The 18,351-nt window shown below is 48.1% G+C and overlaps 3 protein-coding genes across 6 annotated transcripts in view; 1 reads left to right on the top strand and 2 right to left on the bottom strand.

The window, feature by feature from the left end:
- Positions 1-4,989, bottom strand: part of LOC135823154 (ATP-binding cassette sub-family C member 10-like) — a 54,812-nt gene extending 49,823 nt beyond the window's left edge. For 2 of the 3 annotated variants that reach the window (XR_010554620.1, XM_065335994.1), the window contains exons 1-3: positions 3,602-4,989; positions 1,474-1,572; positions 410-622 (exon numbers count right to left, since the gene is read on the bottom strand). Coding sequence is in view for 2 of the 3 variants with exons in the window: in XM_065335994.1 (XP_065192066.1) it covers positions 410-622; positions 1,474-1,572; positions 3,602-4,771 (1,482 nt within the window). In the remaining variant the exon portion in view is untranslated. The remainder of the gene's footprint in view (positions 1-409; positions 623-1,473; positions 1,573-3,601) is intronic. The other variant, XM_065335995.1, reaches the window with a different exon arrangement.
- Positions 4,990-8,199: 3,210 nt separating this feature from the next.
- Positions 8,200-10,771, bottom strand: LOC135823156 (uncharacterized). Its single transcript, XM_065335996.1, has 2 exons — positions 10,608-10,771; positions 8,200-10,096 (listed from the first exon to the last, which is right to left on the bottom strand). The coding sequence occupies exon 2, from the start codon at positions 9,895-9,897 to the stop codon at positions 8,821-8,823; it is 1,077 nt and encodes a 358-aa protein (XP_065192068.1). The 5' UTR covers positions 9,898-10,096; positions 10,608-10,771; the 3' UTR covers positions 8,200-8,820.
- A 278-nt stretch (positions 10,772-11,049) lies between these two features.
- Positions 11,050-18,096, top strand: LOC135823157 (1-acylglycerol-3-phosphate O-acyltransferase ABHD5-like). Of its 2 annotated transcripts, none has more exons than XM_065335998.1 (6): positions 11,050-11,131; positions 13,129-13,223; positions 13,844-13,981; positions 14,669-15,076; positions 16,626-16,740; positions 16,972-18,096. In XM_065335998.1, the coding sequence occupies exons 1-6, from the start codon at positions 11,076-11,078 to the stop codon at positions 17,291-17,293; spliced, it is 1,134 nt and encodes a 377-aa protein (XP_065192070.1). In that variant the 5' UTR covers positions 11,050-11,075; the 3' UTR covers positions 17,294-18,096. The 2 variants fall into 2 exon arrangements, with proteins under 2 accessions (XP_065192070.1, XP_065192069.1); XM_065335997.1 differs by lacking the exon at positions 11,050-11,131 and adding an exon at positions 11,172-11,864.
- Positions 18,097-18,351: the final 255 nt, after the last annotated feature.

An 18,351-nucleotide genomic window follows, 5' to 3' on the forward strand; every position in this document is an offset into this window, starting at 1 on the left:
AAAATCCGTAGAGCCTCTACGGATTTTGGCACAAAAAATCGTACTCCGGAACCTCCCTAATGACCGCGCCGAGACTCAAGGCCCAGAGCTGCAAAAAGGGAAAGAATTACCCGTCCAACAATGCCGGTGCCCGTGGAAAAGGTATGCATCATCCACAGTGGAACAACAGTATCCCTGACAAAGCTCCATGCTACAATACAATACAATCACACGTGCTCGGAGTCTGAAAAAGTAAGGGCTGCAAGCAAAGAGAATAGGTCAAGAACGCTTTGACCCTCCAACAATGCTGCTACCTGTCTGGCAGTCAAAGAGGCACAACGAACCCACCATGACAAAAACAGAAATGAAAAGATAACCCATTCGCTCTAAGTTAATATACCCAGAGGCACTTTTGTCCTCAAATTCTCACTTGTTGATGCAGTAGATAGAGTGCGACTGCAACCTGAAACGGCAAGCTCCAGAAGGTGTGGAAGCTGTTGGCAAAGTTCACAACACGATCGCCATCCGTACTCATCAAGTTGACGATCTCGCCAGTCGTAAACACGCCGAGATTCACCGAATCAACGGCCAGCGCCTTGCGATAGACTGCCGTTACTAGTGCTGCTCTCATTGCCACCATTACCTGTGCACACACACACACACACACACGCACGTGCACACACACACGCACGTGCACACACACACACACACACACACACACGCGCGCGCGCGCGCACGTGCACACACACACACACACATGCGCACGCACATGCGCACGCACACACACACACACGCACACACACACACACACACACACACACACACGCACACACACACACACGCACACACACACACACACAGCCAGTATTTTAAAACAGGACAACCAAAACTATGGAGATGTACTCCACCAGTAACGGCAACTAACCATGACGAGCCACACAAGATAGCTGCAAGCAACGTGACCGATGCACATCAGTCGCCTCCTATGGTTGATGCACCACCCTCACTTCTTTGCATTCAATATTCTGCACCTTGTTATACACCATGTGCTGAAAATATACACTAGTAATAATCAATCTGCGGACAGAACTGTTTCGTCCTTTGTGTACTCATCAGCGCAGCACAGTGGAAATGAGGCCGAACCTGATAGCAATGAAAAATAAATTTTCCAAAGCCAGACTAGCAGTAATAATTTCCTGTCAATCAGTATTTTAAAAAAGTGGTAATGACTTCAACAGTAGAAGAATCGCGTGTTGCTCCGTACGTGGGAGTGCATGCAGGGTTCAATAACAAGGAGACAGTGCTGGGTACATAGCTTAACCCAGCTATGGACAAACCAACCAGAAAGGGCGGCATAATTGTCCTGCCACTAGCAGTATGTCACGTAGTTAGCTAAATGCCAGGCTCTGAAAGAAAACCATGAGGCGGTAGAACCGCCACATCCATCATCTTTCAAGGCAAACCCGAACAGTTGTTTCCCCCCGAAAGAAATACCTTGTTGACTCTAAAGGAGAACTGACTTTGAAGCAGTGCCACCAGCAGTGTGGAGACCAGGAGACCAGCTGCATAGTAATAGCCATGCGCCATAGGTTCCTAGGGAGAACAAACAGAAAAGCAGACAGTCAGACAGTCAGACAGACAGACAGACAGACAGACAGACAGACAGACAGACAGACAGAGAGGGGCCAAGCGCCAGTTCTGACAGACTTACTGCTGCATAAGGGCAAGAAAACTCGTCAATAAACTGTCAGCACAGGATACCGCGATTCCGCGAACGAGCAATTTTCCGCGTTTTCGAGAAATGTTGCATAAAACCCGCGTGATCCATGGGAATGTACAAGAAAATCGTACATGATGCTGAAAATGCACAACAAAGTCGCACCCACCCATGAGTTTGTAGGACAAAGTCTTATACTTGCAAGAAACTGTACGCTAAAGTTGTACCAAGGACAGATAACTCGTGCACAACGACCGCATTACACCGCATACCGGTAATCCCCGCATATTTGTTGCATAATCCCGCATATTTGCCGCATAACGGCCTATTTTCGCCCACATAATTATGCGCATAATTTTAGGATTTTGTCCGTGTTATTCTGCGGGGACAGAATAAACACAACCACCGAGAGAAAATAGTACAGTTGAATATCGCTTATCCAGCGGTCAGTCATCTGACGGGTGGGTTATCCAACAGCTAAACTCAAATCCAGTGCTCCAGCTCACTGTCATGCCGTGGAATGTCTCAGTACTGAGTAATCCTTTTGTGCCAAATCGTGCATGTCTGACTGTTCGAAATCTGGTCTACATTGTTGTTGGTGGATTCTAATGCATAACTTGTGCCTCGCTGTGTTCCATGTTTTCAATTAATATATTTAGGAAGTCTTAACAGTCCTAGGCTAAAGGTCTTCAGTCCAACACTCCAATAATGGTCTCTGCACTGCGAATCATATCAATTCATATTCCACGAATTTTTCGGGCCAAGCCCATAAATCTGGTGGAATCTTTACCGTATTTTACCGGTTGTAAGTCGACCCCGGTTATAGGTCGACCCCCGTATCCGGAGGTCTCAATTCTGCGTTTTAAAGTTTTCACCCAAAGAAGCACTATTAACCACTTCCTGCTATTAACACATCAACAAATCATGTAAACATTCCTTAATTGAGGTTATAACATCCCAATCCTTCAAAAGACCAATAAACTGGAAAAATGTGTACACATAGTGCACTCGTGCATGCAGTGCAGGTCATTTTTTTGTAAGATTCTGATAGTTCCCGGTTATAAGTCGAATCCCGGTTGTAAGTCGACCCCCACCCTTTCTCCTTCTATTTTAAGTCGTAAAAGGTCGACTTACAACCGGAAAAATACGGTACTTATAAAGAAGAGGCACCTGTGACGTGTGTCTGTGTGTTACGCTCAGGCCATCCTGCGGAGCAGCGCTGCCCTGAGCACGCGAAGCGTGCGAACAGTGTAGCTAGCGGCCGCAAAAGCACTGAGCACGCGAAGCGTGCGAATCGTGTAGCTAGCGGAAGCAGCCACAGAAGCACTGAGCACGCGAAGCGTGCGAATCGTGTAGCCACCACCACGTGCTGAGCACGTGTGCTGTTCATGTACTTGCTTTACCCGCATGCCACGTTCGCCAGGCAACGCTGGCCGGGTGCTGCTAGTATAATTATATTCACGTGATTCGCAGTAAAAAAAAGACCATTACTCGGAGTGAAGTTTCATACATGCGTAAGTGGCTGCGTTACAGTTTGCGGACAATGAGAAAGTCCTCAGGACTTTACATTCTAATGTAGACAGAAGTGTTGTACAAGGCACAGGATGGAATAAGCAGGGTTCTACAAACTACCGTATTTCCCCGATCAAAGGTCGCACTCGATTATAAGTCGCACCCCAATTTCCAGGTTTGAGCAATATTGTTTTGATATATTGAGTGCAGTAGTAAGTCATGCTCGATTGTAAGTCATGCTCGATTGTAAGTCGCACCCCCTTTTTCACCCTTGATTTTTAGTGTAAAAGGTGCGACCTACAATCGGGGAAATACGGTACATGTATACTGGAGTTTCACTATTGTGTCAACTGTGCGACCCATATCCACTTATCTACCCAGCACGCGACGTACCGACTTGTCCTCGATGAACACCACCAGGGCGTGCAGAAGTATGGGGCCAACGAAACCAAGCAAGTCGCATGCAAACCGCAGCAAGCCCAGCGGATAATAATCCCAGCCGAACGCCTTGTTCAGCGACCGCAGCAGGCTGAATGTTGACGATGAGTACGCTGGCTTGCCGGACAGCTGACCTCGTTTTCGGTCGAGAGTAAACGCTTGCTCAATCGCAACGCCCAGATGTCGATCAAAGCGTGCACGGACACTTCCAGTCTGCAGCGCTCGTGGCAGCGTATCCAAATCGTCTGCCGATTTCAATTCGCCTTTCCAGCCGAGCTCTAGTGTACGCTTCATCCAGGTGAACATGACCACCGCAGCCAGACTTGACCGGTCCTCCTCTGAACACACAGAGAGTTGCTCGACCCCACCATGCCTATCCCCACTGCGCACGGTGTCATAATCAGAGAAGGAGCGGCTGAGCAGTGGCTCGGTCTCGCCCGAGTCCTGAACGCCAACTCGTACAAGTCGCCGTTGAACGGCCCGATGGGACCCATCCACATACTGGGGCTTCTGAAAGAAACCGATGGCTAGCGTGACAAGGTAACACAGATGTAGCCCGGCAATTACAAAGGTGGATACGCTGTACGGAAGGCCATATGCACTCCTGTAAAAGTCTGTAGAGTGGAGTGCATGGCTCGCGGCCAGAACAGCAGAAAACGCTGCAGAACTGAATGCCATGAACCATGCAAGGTTGATGAACGCTAGCTGCCACACATTGGCTGACAAGAGAAGTGCACATGTACACCGCGTGCTGAGCGCAAGAGACAGGTACGTGATCATTTGCAGGCAGAACGACATCCATACCACAGGAGGACGATTGTGAACGAGAAACCACCAGCTGATTCCGCAGCATAATGGAGCCAGTACTAGCAAAATACAAACGACTTGTCTGACTCTGAACAGGCCTGTCACGGGCCCCTTTGAACTTGGTGGGAACAAACAGATAGCGGTCGCAACAAATAACAACAGGAAATGACTCGGCAGACCTATTACGACTTCATTCCAGCACAAATCTATGTCACCTCCATTCACATGAAACACTGGTGGCGCCTCGCCTCCACATAATACTGACCAACTAGTTTTTTCCATCCTTCCATTCAGCAACGAATTCGTTCGCCCTTCCATAATGCAATGCTGAAGACATCAACTAGAAATGCCTGAACACGAGACATAAAACGTCGAGCCATGGCACTGGCAAAACCTCAACAACTCTGCCTCCGCTCGCACTACAGAAACATTTCAGACCGTGTGTAACTAGCTAGATTTCCAGGGGAAAGCGGTGAAGGCCAAGTCTTAGTTAGTTAGTAAAGGAGCAGAATGCTGTTCAGAAAAATGCTTGTGTAAGCGTGGTTCATTGATTCGTGCCATGCGCCACAGGTCACCCCGGTTATTTTTTGAACGAAGAAGAGAGATTCGTGCTTGTTCAGTCATTCGATACGGCGGGGCCACTTTGGTATGGATCCCCGAAGGCAGCAAAAGGAGTAGGATTGCCCCCGCCATTTTTTGTTGCCAGGCAATACGAACCGGCGCATGCGCCCAGTGATCAGGTCCGCCCTGGATGTACAACCAACTGCTTGTCGATGTGAACAACAACGTTCGAATGAGAGTGGACGACAACTGATCAAAATAGATTTGTGTGTGTGTGCTTGGCCGTCTTCTCGCTATCACTTTGCTTCCGAGATTTTATTTCAAATGTTCTTCGTGGCCCTTGAATAGTGTCCTTCTGCCAGACCTCCGTTGCTGAGTCTCAGAGCTGTTGCTGAGGTACGTCTAAGCGCCACTCCCCGCCTGGCGTAATCCTCACCTCTGGGACCGCTCTTGGACGTGGACAACTTTGAAGGGGATAGCATTCTGGTTCTTAGAATGCAATGGGCGGCTGTGGATCTACTGTGTCTGCAGATCAGCCAGCCGCTCAGCATGCGAAAGCACCTGATAAGAGGTTGACTGAGGACATCAACAACAAACTCCGAGCATGGGTCAAGGAAGCTGCAGGAAACACAGGTCCGGATGGCGACGTAGAATTTGATGAAGACACTAAACAAGATAAAGTAGACTTATCCAATGGAAATCGGACGGCGGCCTACATGGGAAAAGGCTATAGTACTACCTTACTGAAGACGACAGCTCTGGAGAAAGGCCGCTTTGCATTTAGTGTATTTGTGGACTTGTCTCGAATTCGAAGTTGGATGCAAATCGGAGTTGTAACGACGGATAGAAAGGAGAAGGGTTGTCCCCAAGTTTTCGATGGTACTCCGCATCCGTTCCGTGAAGGAGAGCTGGCGTTGCGTAGTGATGGTGCACTCCTCACTGGCAAGAAAGAGACCTCCGACGGTCCAGACATGAATCGAGCGGAGCGCGCCTACGACACTGGAGACATCATTTCTGTACAAATCGATTTGGATGCAAGAAAGATCGAGTGGTTCAAGAACAACGAGTCGGTGAAGACATCAGATCTTCTTGACGAGCAACCAGTTTATCCGTGTGTCAGTTTAGATAATCCGAAAGAGCAGGTGACCCTGTTGGCATCTTTCGCCTGTGCGTAAGAGTTTCTGTTGTCCCTGTCGTGCTGCGCGCATTGGAGTGTGAAGACTCTCACGCTGTTCACCAACAGCACCTCTGGCTCCAGACACGCTGACTTAGGTCACGTTCATCTCCACCTGGTCTGGCTTGCTGTGTGTTCGACCTCGGTGTCCGTTGACTGCCTAGTACAGCTTCCTGCCACATTGGACCGTACCAAGTAGACAGGTGTCTCAAGGTGGAGTTGCTGAGTATCAATTAGTTAGCTGGACCATGTCAAAGTTTATTGTATTCGCCCACAGCCCAGTGGACCTTGAGGTTTCTTCTTCCCCTTTATTCGTTTTGTTGGTGCAACACAGTTGCAGCTACTGATGCTTTGTTAGTATTTTCTTTCTTTTTCTTATTTGTCTTAGGTTGCACTGCGAGCTGCAGCCGTTCTTTTCTCGTTAGGATAATAAACTTGAAGATGCTGCTGTTAACTTTCTCTTTTCTGTGAAACGCTCGACTTGTTTATCGTATTTCAAAGCAGATTGCTGAAGATATATCGGTAGTGTATGGTGTCCGCCTCGTTTTCCTTGCCGTCTACCTGTGCTGCTGTGTTACTTCATTTCTTTCTGGCTCATGTAGCATCTACTCGGAAACTATTCTATGTTTACTTGCCTGTCTTTTATTGAGGTCGTCACACTATCCCAACTTTTTTCTTCTCCCACCTGCAAGGATTTGTTTATGCTGACTCGATCTCATCATCGAGATTTATAATACGCACAGATTTCTTCTGCATGTTCTCTTTTTGACGATGTTCGTGCATATCTCGATGTTGATGCGACATATTGGGTTTTAAAGCACCCATTCGTGTTCATTGTTTGTGTGGTGTGCATGTGGAGCATTTGAGGGGAGTGATTTTTTACTTTGTTCCACATAACTTGTGACATAACAGTTATTTCCTCCTGCAGAGCGTTCCGGTGTGCCTAATTTTCTGACCTTGCCTGGCTAGGTCCTTGACCCTTGCAGTTGTACACAGCTAAGAACACCGCACACCTGGTTACATGGATTCCTAAGTGGGGAAACCCCCGCTGCCCAATTCGATTTCTTGGAAATAGAACTGTCGCAATGCCACCTCTTGCTATGAACACTGTGTGTGTCCGCATATTGTTGTAACTTTGATACCGTAAGGGGTCATCCGGCATGATCGATAATTTTCACGACACAAACAAGTTTAGTTATGACCCTAACCTGAACGAAAAATATATTGACTGGACAGCTATAGATATAGAATGGATTGATGTTTCGGCTATCGATATTTTTCATAACGAAACTTTCCTTGACCCATCCACCCATAAACGATTGATAATCATGGTCCCTATTAAATAATTTAATGTGTATAAAAGTCGTGGCATACCGGTATGACTTTTTTGGGTGGGGGATTTTGCAGACTTCAGGTACTAGTATTTCTATGCATGTCAACACTAATACCAGGCTATGGATACAGTCATATACCCGCAAGAGTCCATAACACTTCAAGAAGTTAGCAGAATCACACACTATAGATCCAAAACAAGGGCGCTGTACAGAAACAGCAGGGCATCCTGCCAGTATTGCCCCATGCCCTAAAGTAGAGTCGCGCGCCGAAGAACGTGGAGCCCAAGAACGTCCAGCCTGAAATGTTAAGAATAAGAACGCCACAGCCTGAAGCTAAGAACGGCGGGGTTGATTATCTGGCAGGTTGTGGGATACATATGATCCAATACGGATTGTTTCTTAGAATGTGCAATAAGAACGCAGCCAGAGTGCTGAAAAATAAGAACATCCCAGGCTAACCCCTTGGAAACAACGTTCTTGGACGCGCGACTCTACTGTACTGCGAACCGGAAACGAAACTGAGTTCATGACCATGAAGAGCATCTGTGCAGCAAGATGCGCGTGCACACACACCCACACACACATATTAGTAGGAAAAGTTGACATAGGGTATGATCAGGGAGTCGTCAAATACTTGACGACTCCCTGGGTATCGATACTGCATGCCGGTATCAATGTTGAGCGAGAGAGGGTGTGATTGTGATTGTAGATATTGGATAAGTTGATATGAGGATAATTATAATTTGTGGATAACGTATGAAGAATATGAAATCAAGTTGACTGAGGAAAGGAATTCCTTCATACAAAAGAACAGGACAAGCAGCCTCCAGAAGCGGTGACCAATGCATGCAGCTATGAATCAGGGGGGACATTGCAAAAGTAAAGTCGTACAAAAGCTCAGTAAAAAAACATGCTTGCTCAGCACAGCCACCAAGATTATTTTCGAACCTAGGGAATGCTGACATCGATGTCATTTCATTGGGACAATTGGAGGTCATCGCAACATGACCTCATGGCGGATCGAAGCCAGTAAAAACTTGATAGGAAGAGTGTATAAGAAATCTGCTCAGAATAATCCCAGCAGTTGTAGGTGGGGGGGAAATAAATAAAATGCCTTCATATATTTAAACATACTTCAAGTATATGGATACAGATGTGTCGCTTTGCTGGTGGCATGCAGCGGCAACGTGTCAAGGTCGGCTGGAGAGCGCAGTTATGGTGTGGTGGTTGATGAAAAGTCATATACTTCAAATAACACATAAGATAGATCTTTGTAAAAGGTCTTCAAGGCATTCATGTCATAACCGGGGCCTAAAGGTTAGCGGAAAGAATGAATCGTGAAGTGCTGTGGAGTCAGCCAGCTTATAACGACCATATATGTAGGTCGGGTGCGGTGACTCCCGGAAGCGTGCATCGCTCCGAATGTAGTGGCCAACCAGTGCTCGGCGCAGACGGGCCGCGCTCTTATTACGCTGGCTGCCATGCCACACATCCTGATGGTGCAGAATGGCACCACCAGCCGGTACGGCAGTGCCAGCTATACGCACCTGCGCTCTGTCCACGCCAGCCTTCTCGGCGGCACGGTGAACTGGAGTATCGTACGCATCGGACGAAGCGTGGAACCCCTCCTGGGCAACGCTATCAGCTTTCCTTGAATCATGCCTTGCCCATCTATGAGAGCCACAGGCATACTCCACACAGCCATTTTCGCTATCAGCATCATCCAGAGCCATCCACAGCGTCACTGAATTGTTCTCGTACGGCACAAACTGCTCGCTGATGTAGCGCGAATCTTGATGAAAGCCGACTGCGGTACCGCCGGCTGGCTTCCACAGGACGTCATCCTGTGCAATACGAGTGCCATCGCTCCAGTTCATCAGGTCGGCGATCAAGCGCCCAATCAACTCCGAGAGGATAACGCGGCGTACGCTGTGATCGGCCTTCCAGGCATTGCAGATCTCACGCGAGGCGCTTGGCAAGCTTATCCCCTCTCGCCAGTGCCACTCGTCTGGGTAGATACCGGTCGAGAACTGACCAGCGAAAAGGCGAGGGAAAACATGCCGCAGTTCGTCCACCACTGACATGTTGAGGAACGATGGCAGCACAACAAACCCATTCTGCCAGAACGTGTTCTTCTCGGCTGGCGTTAGAAGTTGACTGCGCGCTACAATTTCACCAACACCGCTACTGTTTGCACTGCTGCCGCAATTCCTGTTGCCGTGGCCACCAATCACAAAATTATTATTTGACAGGGGCCTTGTCCACGTGCAGGCTGACACACCTTGGCCAAGCCTTCCAGTCCCATATCTGAATGACAGAAGCGTAGCCACTGAGTAGCGTCGTCCCTGGGCGGCGCAATGCCAACTGCAACTCATTCCGGCCTGAGCTTGGCTGGTTCACTGCTCCAGTAATTAAATATTTAATTATTTGCAACACTAACAGAATATCCAGAACTAAGTACTTGTAGTCTTGACCACTTGAGGCAGGTCGTCAACTACGTGTATATGTAGCGGCTACAACAGTAAGAACTGCTAGCATGCTCCGCTTCTATCCGATAGAACCACCACTCACAATCTGAAAATGTACGGAAGGAAACAAAGACAGCGCAAAGACAAAGACAAGTAAACACTACTAAACAGAGAGGATACCATTACGCCATTCTTTTCCGCGCGTGCAATCTTGCTTTCGGGTCCAAGTGCTCAGCTTGAAATCGAAGCATCGACAATGCTGCCTCTGCATCTCTAAACACCAACTAACACTTCGACCGGGTCGACTTGAAGCTCTGTTACAAACACAATCGCTGCGGTCAGTTATCGGTGGCCCGGCTACCTCAATCCATGCCGAAGCAAGAGCGTGGACGTCACGCAGACTGGCTGCTAGCCTGAAAGAGCAGTCAAGGACATAGGTCGACCGGATCGTTCCAAACTAGTCAGTGTACTTAAGTCTTTGAGGAGACAGAACAGTCACCAGACCCTAGCCTCTGCAGTTCGGATCACGTTTCAAACTTTCGGATCAGGCTTCTCCGAAAAGAGTCCGCAGGCCAGCCTCATTTGGTCCAACTCCAACTCAATCAATAAAAACCTACCTAGTTTTTTCATCTGCCTGTCTCACTTCCTTTTTACTGAGGAGTTCGAGGATGACAGGAGTCAGAGAACAAACAAACTGACTCTTCCCGGCCGAGCTGGTAAAATATCCAGTTTGATGGATTCATTTGACTTTTTCATGGTTCTCGTAGTTTGTTTTCTTGTTTTGAGTACCAGGCCAGGCCGGCCGGGCCACGTGTATACGTGTGTATGCCGGCGTCGATGACGCGTTGCCGTCCGGCCCGTGACGCGTCGGGGAAATCCCTCGTCGACGCGACGACGAAAAGATGCAAATAATGTACTGCAACGGCTTGTGACCAGTGGTGACATGGTGACACAAGGCAACTCGCGGTACGGTACCGGTACCCGGTAGGCGGTACGGTAGACTCTGTGCGTACAAGTTTTTTAAATTAATTTTGTGGATGACTTTGCATTTTTTTTGTTACATTATTTTTGTCTTCTTCCAAATCATGAAAACAGAAAGAAGAAAAGCAAAGAAAGGCTGCGATTCGAGCACATTCGAAAAGTAAGTAGTTACCAGTACGTGCAACATCAATGCTTGGTTGGAAATTCCGAACGGATTCAAGACTTCTTGGACTTGGAGCTCCTGGACCATGAATTGATTCACAGTACTGCGCCTGCTTCCCTAGCCTCAGTGCCGACTTGTGTTTGTCAGTTAGTGATGAATGTGGCATTCAGGTACTTTAGTAATAATTGTTTCCTGAATGTGGACCCCTAGGCCCTGTCCTCTGCTGAAGTAGTTTGTCAGTAAGAGTTTGCATCTCATCTTTCGAAGTAGGCTATCTCACTGTTGCTTTTGGCTTGTCATCATACCTGCACGTGGAGTGACACGTGAAGTCAGTGCAGACGCACGTACAGTTGTCAACGAAGCCAAGCTGTGAAACTAAACCTTGGCCCTGGGCATTCGTACTCCGCTTGCTCCGATCCGTGGCCATGCCTCAGCGAAGGCAAAGACGACCTGTACTACCTCTTGAGTCAGATGATTCTTCATCCGATTCCGGTGCTGATACTGATCCGACACTAAGGCAAACGAGAAAACGATCTCAGATTCGATTTGAGCCTGCGAATCCAAACCGGGGGATATTTTCAGAGGCAAGTGATCTTGTTAGTAGACTCGCCAGCAGGGCAGGTGCCATTGTAGGAATTTGTCGTGAGCCAATGGGTAGTACGGAAAGTGACGACAAGAATGATGCATTCCGTCATCGTCAAGCTCTGTTGCCAAAGACCCGGCCACCAGAGTAAGAATTGATGCTGTGTTGATTTTTTTAAATTAAAGCAGTACTGGCTGTGCATTCTCAGCCGTGCATATATGTGTGTCACAGTTGTACGACACATTGCGGCGCTGTGCCGATTATAATTTTTATTGGCCAGTGCTGTAGTTTGGATCCAAAATGCTTTTGTGAAGTACCGCCATGTGATGGCACCTCGCAACGTGGGACCTTCAATGTTATGACTTGAGTAGGGCGATTCGAATAAACAATCACACCCTGGTGCAGTATGAACACGTACTCGTATGGAGGCAGCGACAGGACACGGCTAGCTGTTAGCAAGAGTACATTATGTACTCTTGCTGTTAGTCGTAGCCTAAATTTGCTAGCAATTCCTTGAGCAAAATATCGAATGTGCAAGTTGCCGGCAAGTTTTGGTGGGCTTTTCGGAAAATCCAAGATTTCTTAGGGACTTTTCCAACACAATCAGTCGCCAAGGTTGAAAACGAGCGCAAAAGTTGGACAAAACAGACTCATGGCCACATTTTGTAGAAAGTTGAGCAGCAGCAGGAGCTCGATCAAAAATGCCGTCATCAGCGACAGTTATCGTTGAGTTTTCCTTGAAACTCATTTATCTCGAGCAAAACCAAAGCAAGATACCGACGGAGAAAGGAAATGCCAAGCAGAATATCGACAATTTTTTGTGACAAAATATTGATGTGGGCAGAGTAAATTTGGGCATGACTACTAGCTGTGTGCGGACCATGTACTGTAGCATGCACCGGGCTTGTGCATAACGTGCTCACGAATTTGCCTGTGAGCGTTGCTTCGCCGCCAGTTCACAGATTCTGTTGAAACTTGTAGCCGTATTTCCAGCAGAGACATGCGTAAAAACTGTAATCATGGTCACGCAAATGCTACGATGTGCAGTGTACAGGTCCACTCTCCATATAACGTAATCTCTGGGACTCCTAGTCTATTTCTACCACTTGTAATTGCAATTCATCAGCAATAATTGCACACAGAGACCTTTCCTTCGGGTCTTAGCCATTGGATAACCTCTATTCATTCATTTTAAAGAAAGATATCCACTGTAGGAAAGATCGATATGCATCTTCAATAACATTGCTTCCACTTCGCCCATTCCGAGGCTGCCAATGCGTCTTGAAGTCTAATCCTATATATAGGATTAACTGGTGACAGACAAAGAGATAGGGTCCTCTGAGGATGCGTATGAAGGGAAAGTCACACTGTTTGCATTCGCATGTGTCCTGTTTGCCCACTCTCGTTCCAGTGCGGCTGGCTTTGGACTGCTGACCATTCCGCTCTGGTTCTGGATACCCAGCAGTGCGAAGATACTGGAGGAGGCCGAGCGGCAGTGCTTCCGATGTGAGTCAGTGTGTGTGTGTGCGCGTGTGCATTGCTAGTGCCGTGTCTTGATCCGGCACCTGTTGCTGAGCAGCTTGCGTTTAGAGATCCCTGCCCTAAGGTACCACTCCCCGCTGCCTGTCAGTGTGCGGTGTACTGTGCACTATGTACCCTGGCTGCTGGCGTACACAATTGCAATGCGCATATTGGATGATTATGTACTCTTCTAAACGGGTCTACTCTCGGGTGTTCAGTGGCGGGCCCGCACATGAAAATGTATCATTGCGGCAAATGTACCCTGAATGGTTCGTATTCTCCTCAACTGTGGGGGAATGTCTGTACAATGTTGACCTTGCATAATCCCCCCCCCCCCCCCACACACACACACTGTAGTATGGTGTGTGAGCATGAAAAACGGACAAACCTTCATGCAATGGCTATGTTTGTACTTGTAAGAGATGTCCGACTCGTTCTGGTGCATGTGCTTGCTTGCAAGAGATGGTAAGATCAAGCTAGCATCGCACTGCCTTGCTGTCATGTGCTCTCAGTATCATTGAATCGATTTCGGTGCTCCGCAACGGTGCAATCCTAACCCGTACCTTTTGCGTTCTATCAATTCATGTACGATGTCCTGCGTTCAGATGTCAAGGCACATGTGAAGAGAGAACTGGTTCGCACCGACACTGGCTTAGTAATTAGCACGGCAACGATACGCGGTGGGGACGACGTCCGCAGCGACATCAATCACCCTCCTGTCCTGCTGTTGCACGGGTTTGCAGGTACGGTGTGCTGTCTTGTTTGGGCTTCTTGAAACCCAATTGCCATCACCTGAGAGTGCTGAAGCATACTATTAGTAGCATGCAGCCTTTGTATACTGTAATTTCACAAATTTTCGGTGTACTTTTATTTTCGGTACTTTCAGTGCATCTGTTTCATACCTAAAATTTCAATACACCGAACAAGCACTAACACACATAGTCCAATAGTGAACTGCTTCTGTGTACCGAAAATTTCTGTTCACCTAACCTGGCCTTTTGCCCTCATAGTCATACCGAAAATATTGAGCACCTAAAATTTCTGAAATTAGAGTAACTAGCTATAATCTGCTTCAGAACAGTACTTGAAGTAATTACGAAGTAGTACTTGTGGTGATGGTGGCACGTAAACAGTGAGCAGAGGTGTCAAGGTTTACCTTTATTGCAACTAATAGCATCATTTTTCTCCAGGTGTTCTCATGCCAAGGAACTGTTCCTTCGTGCCCAATCAAAATTGTATGATTGTATTTTCAACTACTTTTTTTGTATCAAGCTGCTGTTGCCCATTCTGTGGTACTGGTTTTATCTCATCTTGTATTCCCAAACAATTTACTTGCTTCACAGTACTTCACCTGCCCTCTCTCTCTCTCTGTCTCTCTATCTCTCTCTCTCTCTCTCTCTCTCTCTCTCTCTCCTTCTCACCCTGTCTAGGTGGTGCTGGCATATGGTGCAAGAATGTCGATGCCATCGCTGCCAATCGAGTCGTGTATGCCATTGATATGGTTGGCTTTGGCCGCAGCTCTCGGCCTGTTTTCGGCGAGGACCCGCAAAGCATCGAGGACGTGTTTGTAGCATCTGTGGAGGCCTGGAGGCGGACAATGTCCATTGCATCCTTTATTCTAGTCGGTCACAGCCTGGGCGGTTACGTCTCAGCGGCATATGCACTGAAGCATCCATCGCGTGTGGAACATCTTGTACTGGCAGACAGCTGGGGCATGCCAGAGCGGCCGGACAACCACATTGAGCAGCGCGGCAAGCTGCCAGGTTGGATACAGGCCCTGCGGCCCATCGTGAACTACTTCAACCCACTGGCGGCACTGCGGGCAGTCGGTCCACTTGGTAAGATACATGTACTGCATCCACATACAATGTACCGGAAGGAAAGCGTTTTTTCAAGTGTGTGTGTGTGAGGGGGGGGGGGGGGCAGGGGTAACTGCAGTTGGATCCCGAGACGGACATAATACCCTGATGCCATCAATCCTTTTTCTGCACCTTGTCCTCACCCACTTACTGAGGTGTGGTGAGCCCATAAGTGGGATCATTTTCAAGTCCACCCAGAGTTTTGGGGGTTTCAGGGGGTGTCGGCCGTTGGGCGGTTCAATAGCCAATTGAGTCATCTTTCCAAGATTCCTTTTGGGTCTCTCTCCCCTCTCCCGGGGAGACCCACGTGACCAGTTTCGGCAGTGAGCAACAAGTACAAGTGTGTGTGTGTGGCTGGTCTTGATCTGTTTCGTTCAGGATCAGATCCGCTATCGTTGCTAAAAGAGAAAATCTGTGAGTGCACGTCCAGTGCATTTGCAGATTTGCGTACTTCTCTTGCGACGAGCGTATACATGTACATGGTACATGGTGTGTGTGCGTGCGCACACGCGCATGGCCATATCTTTGAGTTAGAATAGTTCTGTCTGCCCGCTTGTGTACAGTCAACTTCGCGTATAACGACACTCGGCGGGGCATCAGAAAAGTGTCCTTATTCGCGAAGTGTCGTTATACCCGAAGTCTCATTATATGTATTACAGTTGGATGGGACTTTGCTCTGGGCATGGAAATTCTGTCGTTATATCCGCAGTCGTTATTAGCGAAGTTGACTGTATATGCTTGGGAGTCGAAGTCAGTAGGCTACTAGGGCGTCCCTGTGCTGCCCCCAGGGCTCTTGGTTATAATTGGCTGAATAGAAGAGGGGAGCTTCCCTCTACATCCGCCTCTGCCATAGCTGCAGGACATGGTTGCTGTCTGGGCATTTCCGCTGTGTGCGTGGTCGTGATTGTGTCCTCTCTCTCTCTCTCTCTCTCTCTCTCTCTCTCTCTCTCTCTCTCTCTCTCTCTCTCTCTCTCTCTCTCTCTCTCTCTCTCTCTCTTTCTTTCTGCCTTTCTCTCCTCTCTCTCTCTCTCTCTCTCTCTCTCTCTCTCTCTCTCTCTCTCTCTCTCTCTCTCTCTCTCTCTCTCTTTCTGCCTTTCTCCCCCCCCCCCCCTCTCTCTCTCTCTCTCATGTGGGACTCCGTTTATAAGATCTTATTATTTCTTTTCTATAATTTCCCCATATGAGTTCCTATCAATTGCTGTGAACACCTTGAGTGGAGAGCGCTTGCTCGAGCGTTGAGCCCGGGTTCTTAATCCACCATACCCAGTTCGCAAGGCTGGGCGGGGTTGTGAGCAGGCTTTCATTTCATCTTTTCTTATTATTTCTGCTTTTCATCTCATTACGAAAATTCTGCGCTTTTTTCTCCATCTGCGCATAAAATCTAGACTGACAACCTGCTTGTTAAATCATGCACCTGCTTTCAGGCGTAAAACCCCTGTTGTAGAGGTCTCAGTCCTCATTTGTTAGACTTACCTATCTTTATAAATGTAACTTACTCTCTCTCTCTCTCTCTCTCCCACTTGTTTAGGAGCCATGATGTTGCGCACGGTGCGTCCTGATCTTCAGTCAAAGTACAAGGATATGTTTGATGACACCACTATGACTGACTATATCTATCATCTGAATGCACAGCCAGCGCCAAGGTAGGTATGAAGCTTGTTTAGTAGTGCTGCTGCTGCTGGTGTTGCTGCTCCTGGTGGTGGTGGTGGCACGAACAAAAGATTTCGGTGAAATACGCTGGCGGCAGCAGGCAGTCGCCTGGCGTACGCTCCCCGTTGTGTGGTTCTTTGTTGGACTTTTTGTAGCAATGCCGACTGGACTTTGTGCATGTGTACAACTGTGTGTTGTGCAATTTTTTTGTTTTGTTTTCGCAGTGGCGAGGCGGCGATGAAGAGCCTCTCCATTCCGTTTGGCTGGGCCAAGCTGCCGATGCTGCCGCGCCTTATCCAGCACCTGGACATGGACGTGCCGATGACGCTGCTGTATGGCGAGCGCAGCTGGATCGACAGCCGCATCGGCTACAAGCTGCAGGACGCGCGGCCGCACTCGTACGTGGACGTGCGCGTAGTGAGCCGCGCCGGCCACCACGTGTACTCGGACCAGAGCCGGGCGTTCAACGAGATCATGGTCGAAGTGTGCACGCGCGTCACCGACCACCTGACGTCGAGTGCCGAAGATGAAGACGACGGGGATTAGTTTAATAACGCGCGTTACCGACCATCTGACATTGAGTGCTGAAGATGAAAATGACGAGGATTAGTAACCCCAGCGCCGCACGTTTGACCGGCTATATAACCAACCATCACCCAATGCTGTAGACAGCAAGCTTTTTCGGCCAATCATCAACCAGTCATCCAATCATCGCAGTATATATTAGGTGTAATATTTGTCTGCTACCTTTGCTAAAGCTCTCTACACCCGCGCCGCTTCCCTGGGGAAACTGATCACATGCATGTGGGCTCAAGTTTCGAGCTCGCTTCTGCTTTCCTTGTACTAGTTTTTCTTCTGGTCGTTTGTCCCGAGCAGTGTAGCTACTACATGTATCATCACGTCTGCCGGGTGGGTGCAGGCATTATGGCAGTGCACACCAGCAGGCAGCAGCACACCAGTACCATGGGTGGTCGCAGTGCTTGTGCACTGTGTCGTTCGCTCCTCGCCTGCCTGTGCCTGGTGCGTAGCATGGCTGTAATACGTCGTTGTCTGTCGAGCATTTGTTCCTTATTTTTATTGTCCTCTGCCGCAGTAGCTACATTTTGAATATAGCCCTTTTTATTTATATTATTCCATAGCCCATGTACACCTCCTGATTAGTGGGTGCATGCTCTAAAAAAAAAGGATTTTGCTTGAAGTTTTCTTCCTTCTAGTGCAGCAGTGATGTACACCATGCATACTCTGTCTATTTAAAACTGTCTTTGCCGGTGATGTTTTAGCATTGGAGGCGTTCGAATTGTCCTCAACTTTTCAGGAGATATGAGAAGAGATGAGTTGAAGTACATGTACCCCAGTAAAACAGTTGCTGCCAGCTTCACCATAATTACCCGGTATTCATTGGAATCGTCATGGCAATGCGATTTTCCAACCATACTTCCACGGGGAAAATGGACTCCCCTTGTATGTGTAGGCTTTGTCTCCATATGAAAGGTAGTTTCACAGGAATAATGCAAGCTTTTCTGAGCTAACCCACCCCAAATACCTGACTGCATTAGACTACACTGTCTGAGGAGGTTGCGCAGTTTAGAGGAAACTCGTTTCTG

This window comes from Sycon ciliatum, chromosome 8 (genome assembly GCF_964019385.1).
Source record: "Sycon ciliatum chromosome 8, ocSycCili1.1, whole genome shotgun sequence".
Lineage (NCBI taxonomy): Eukaryota > Metazoa > Porifera > Calcarea > Leucosolenida > Sycettidae > Sycon > Sycon ciliatum.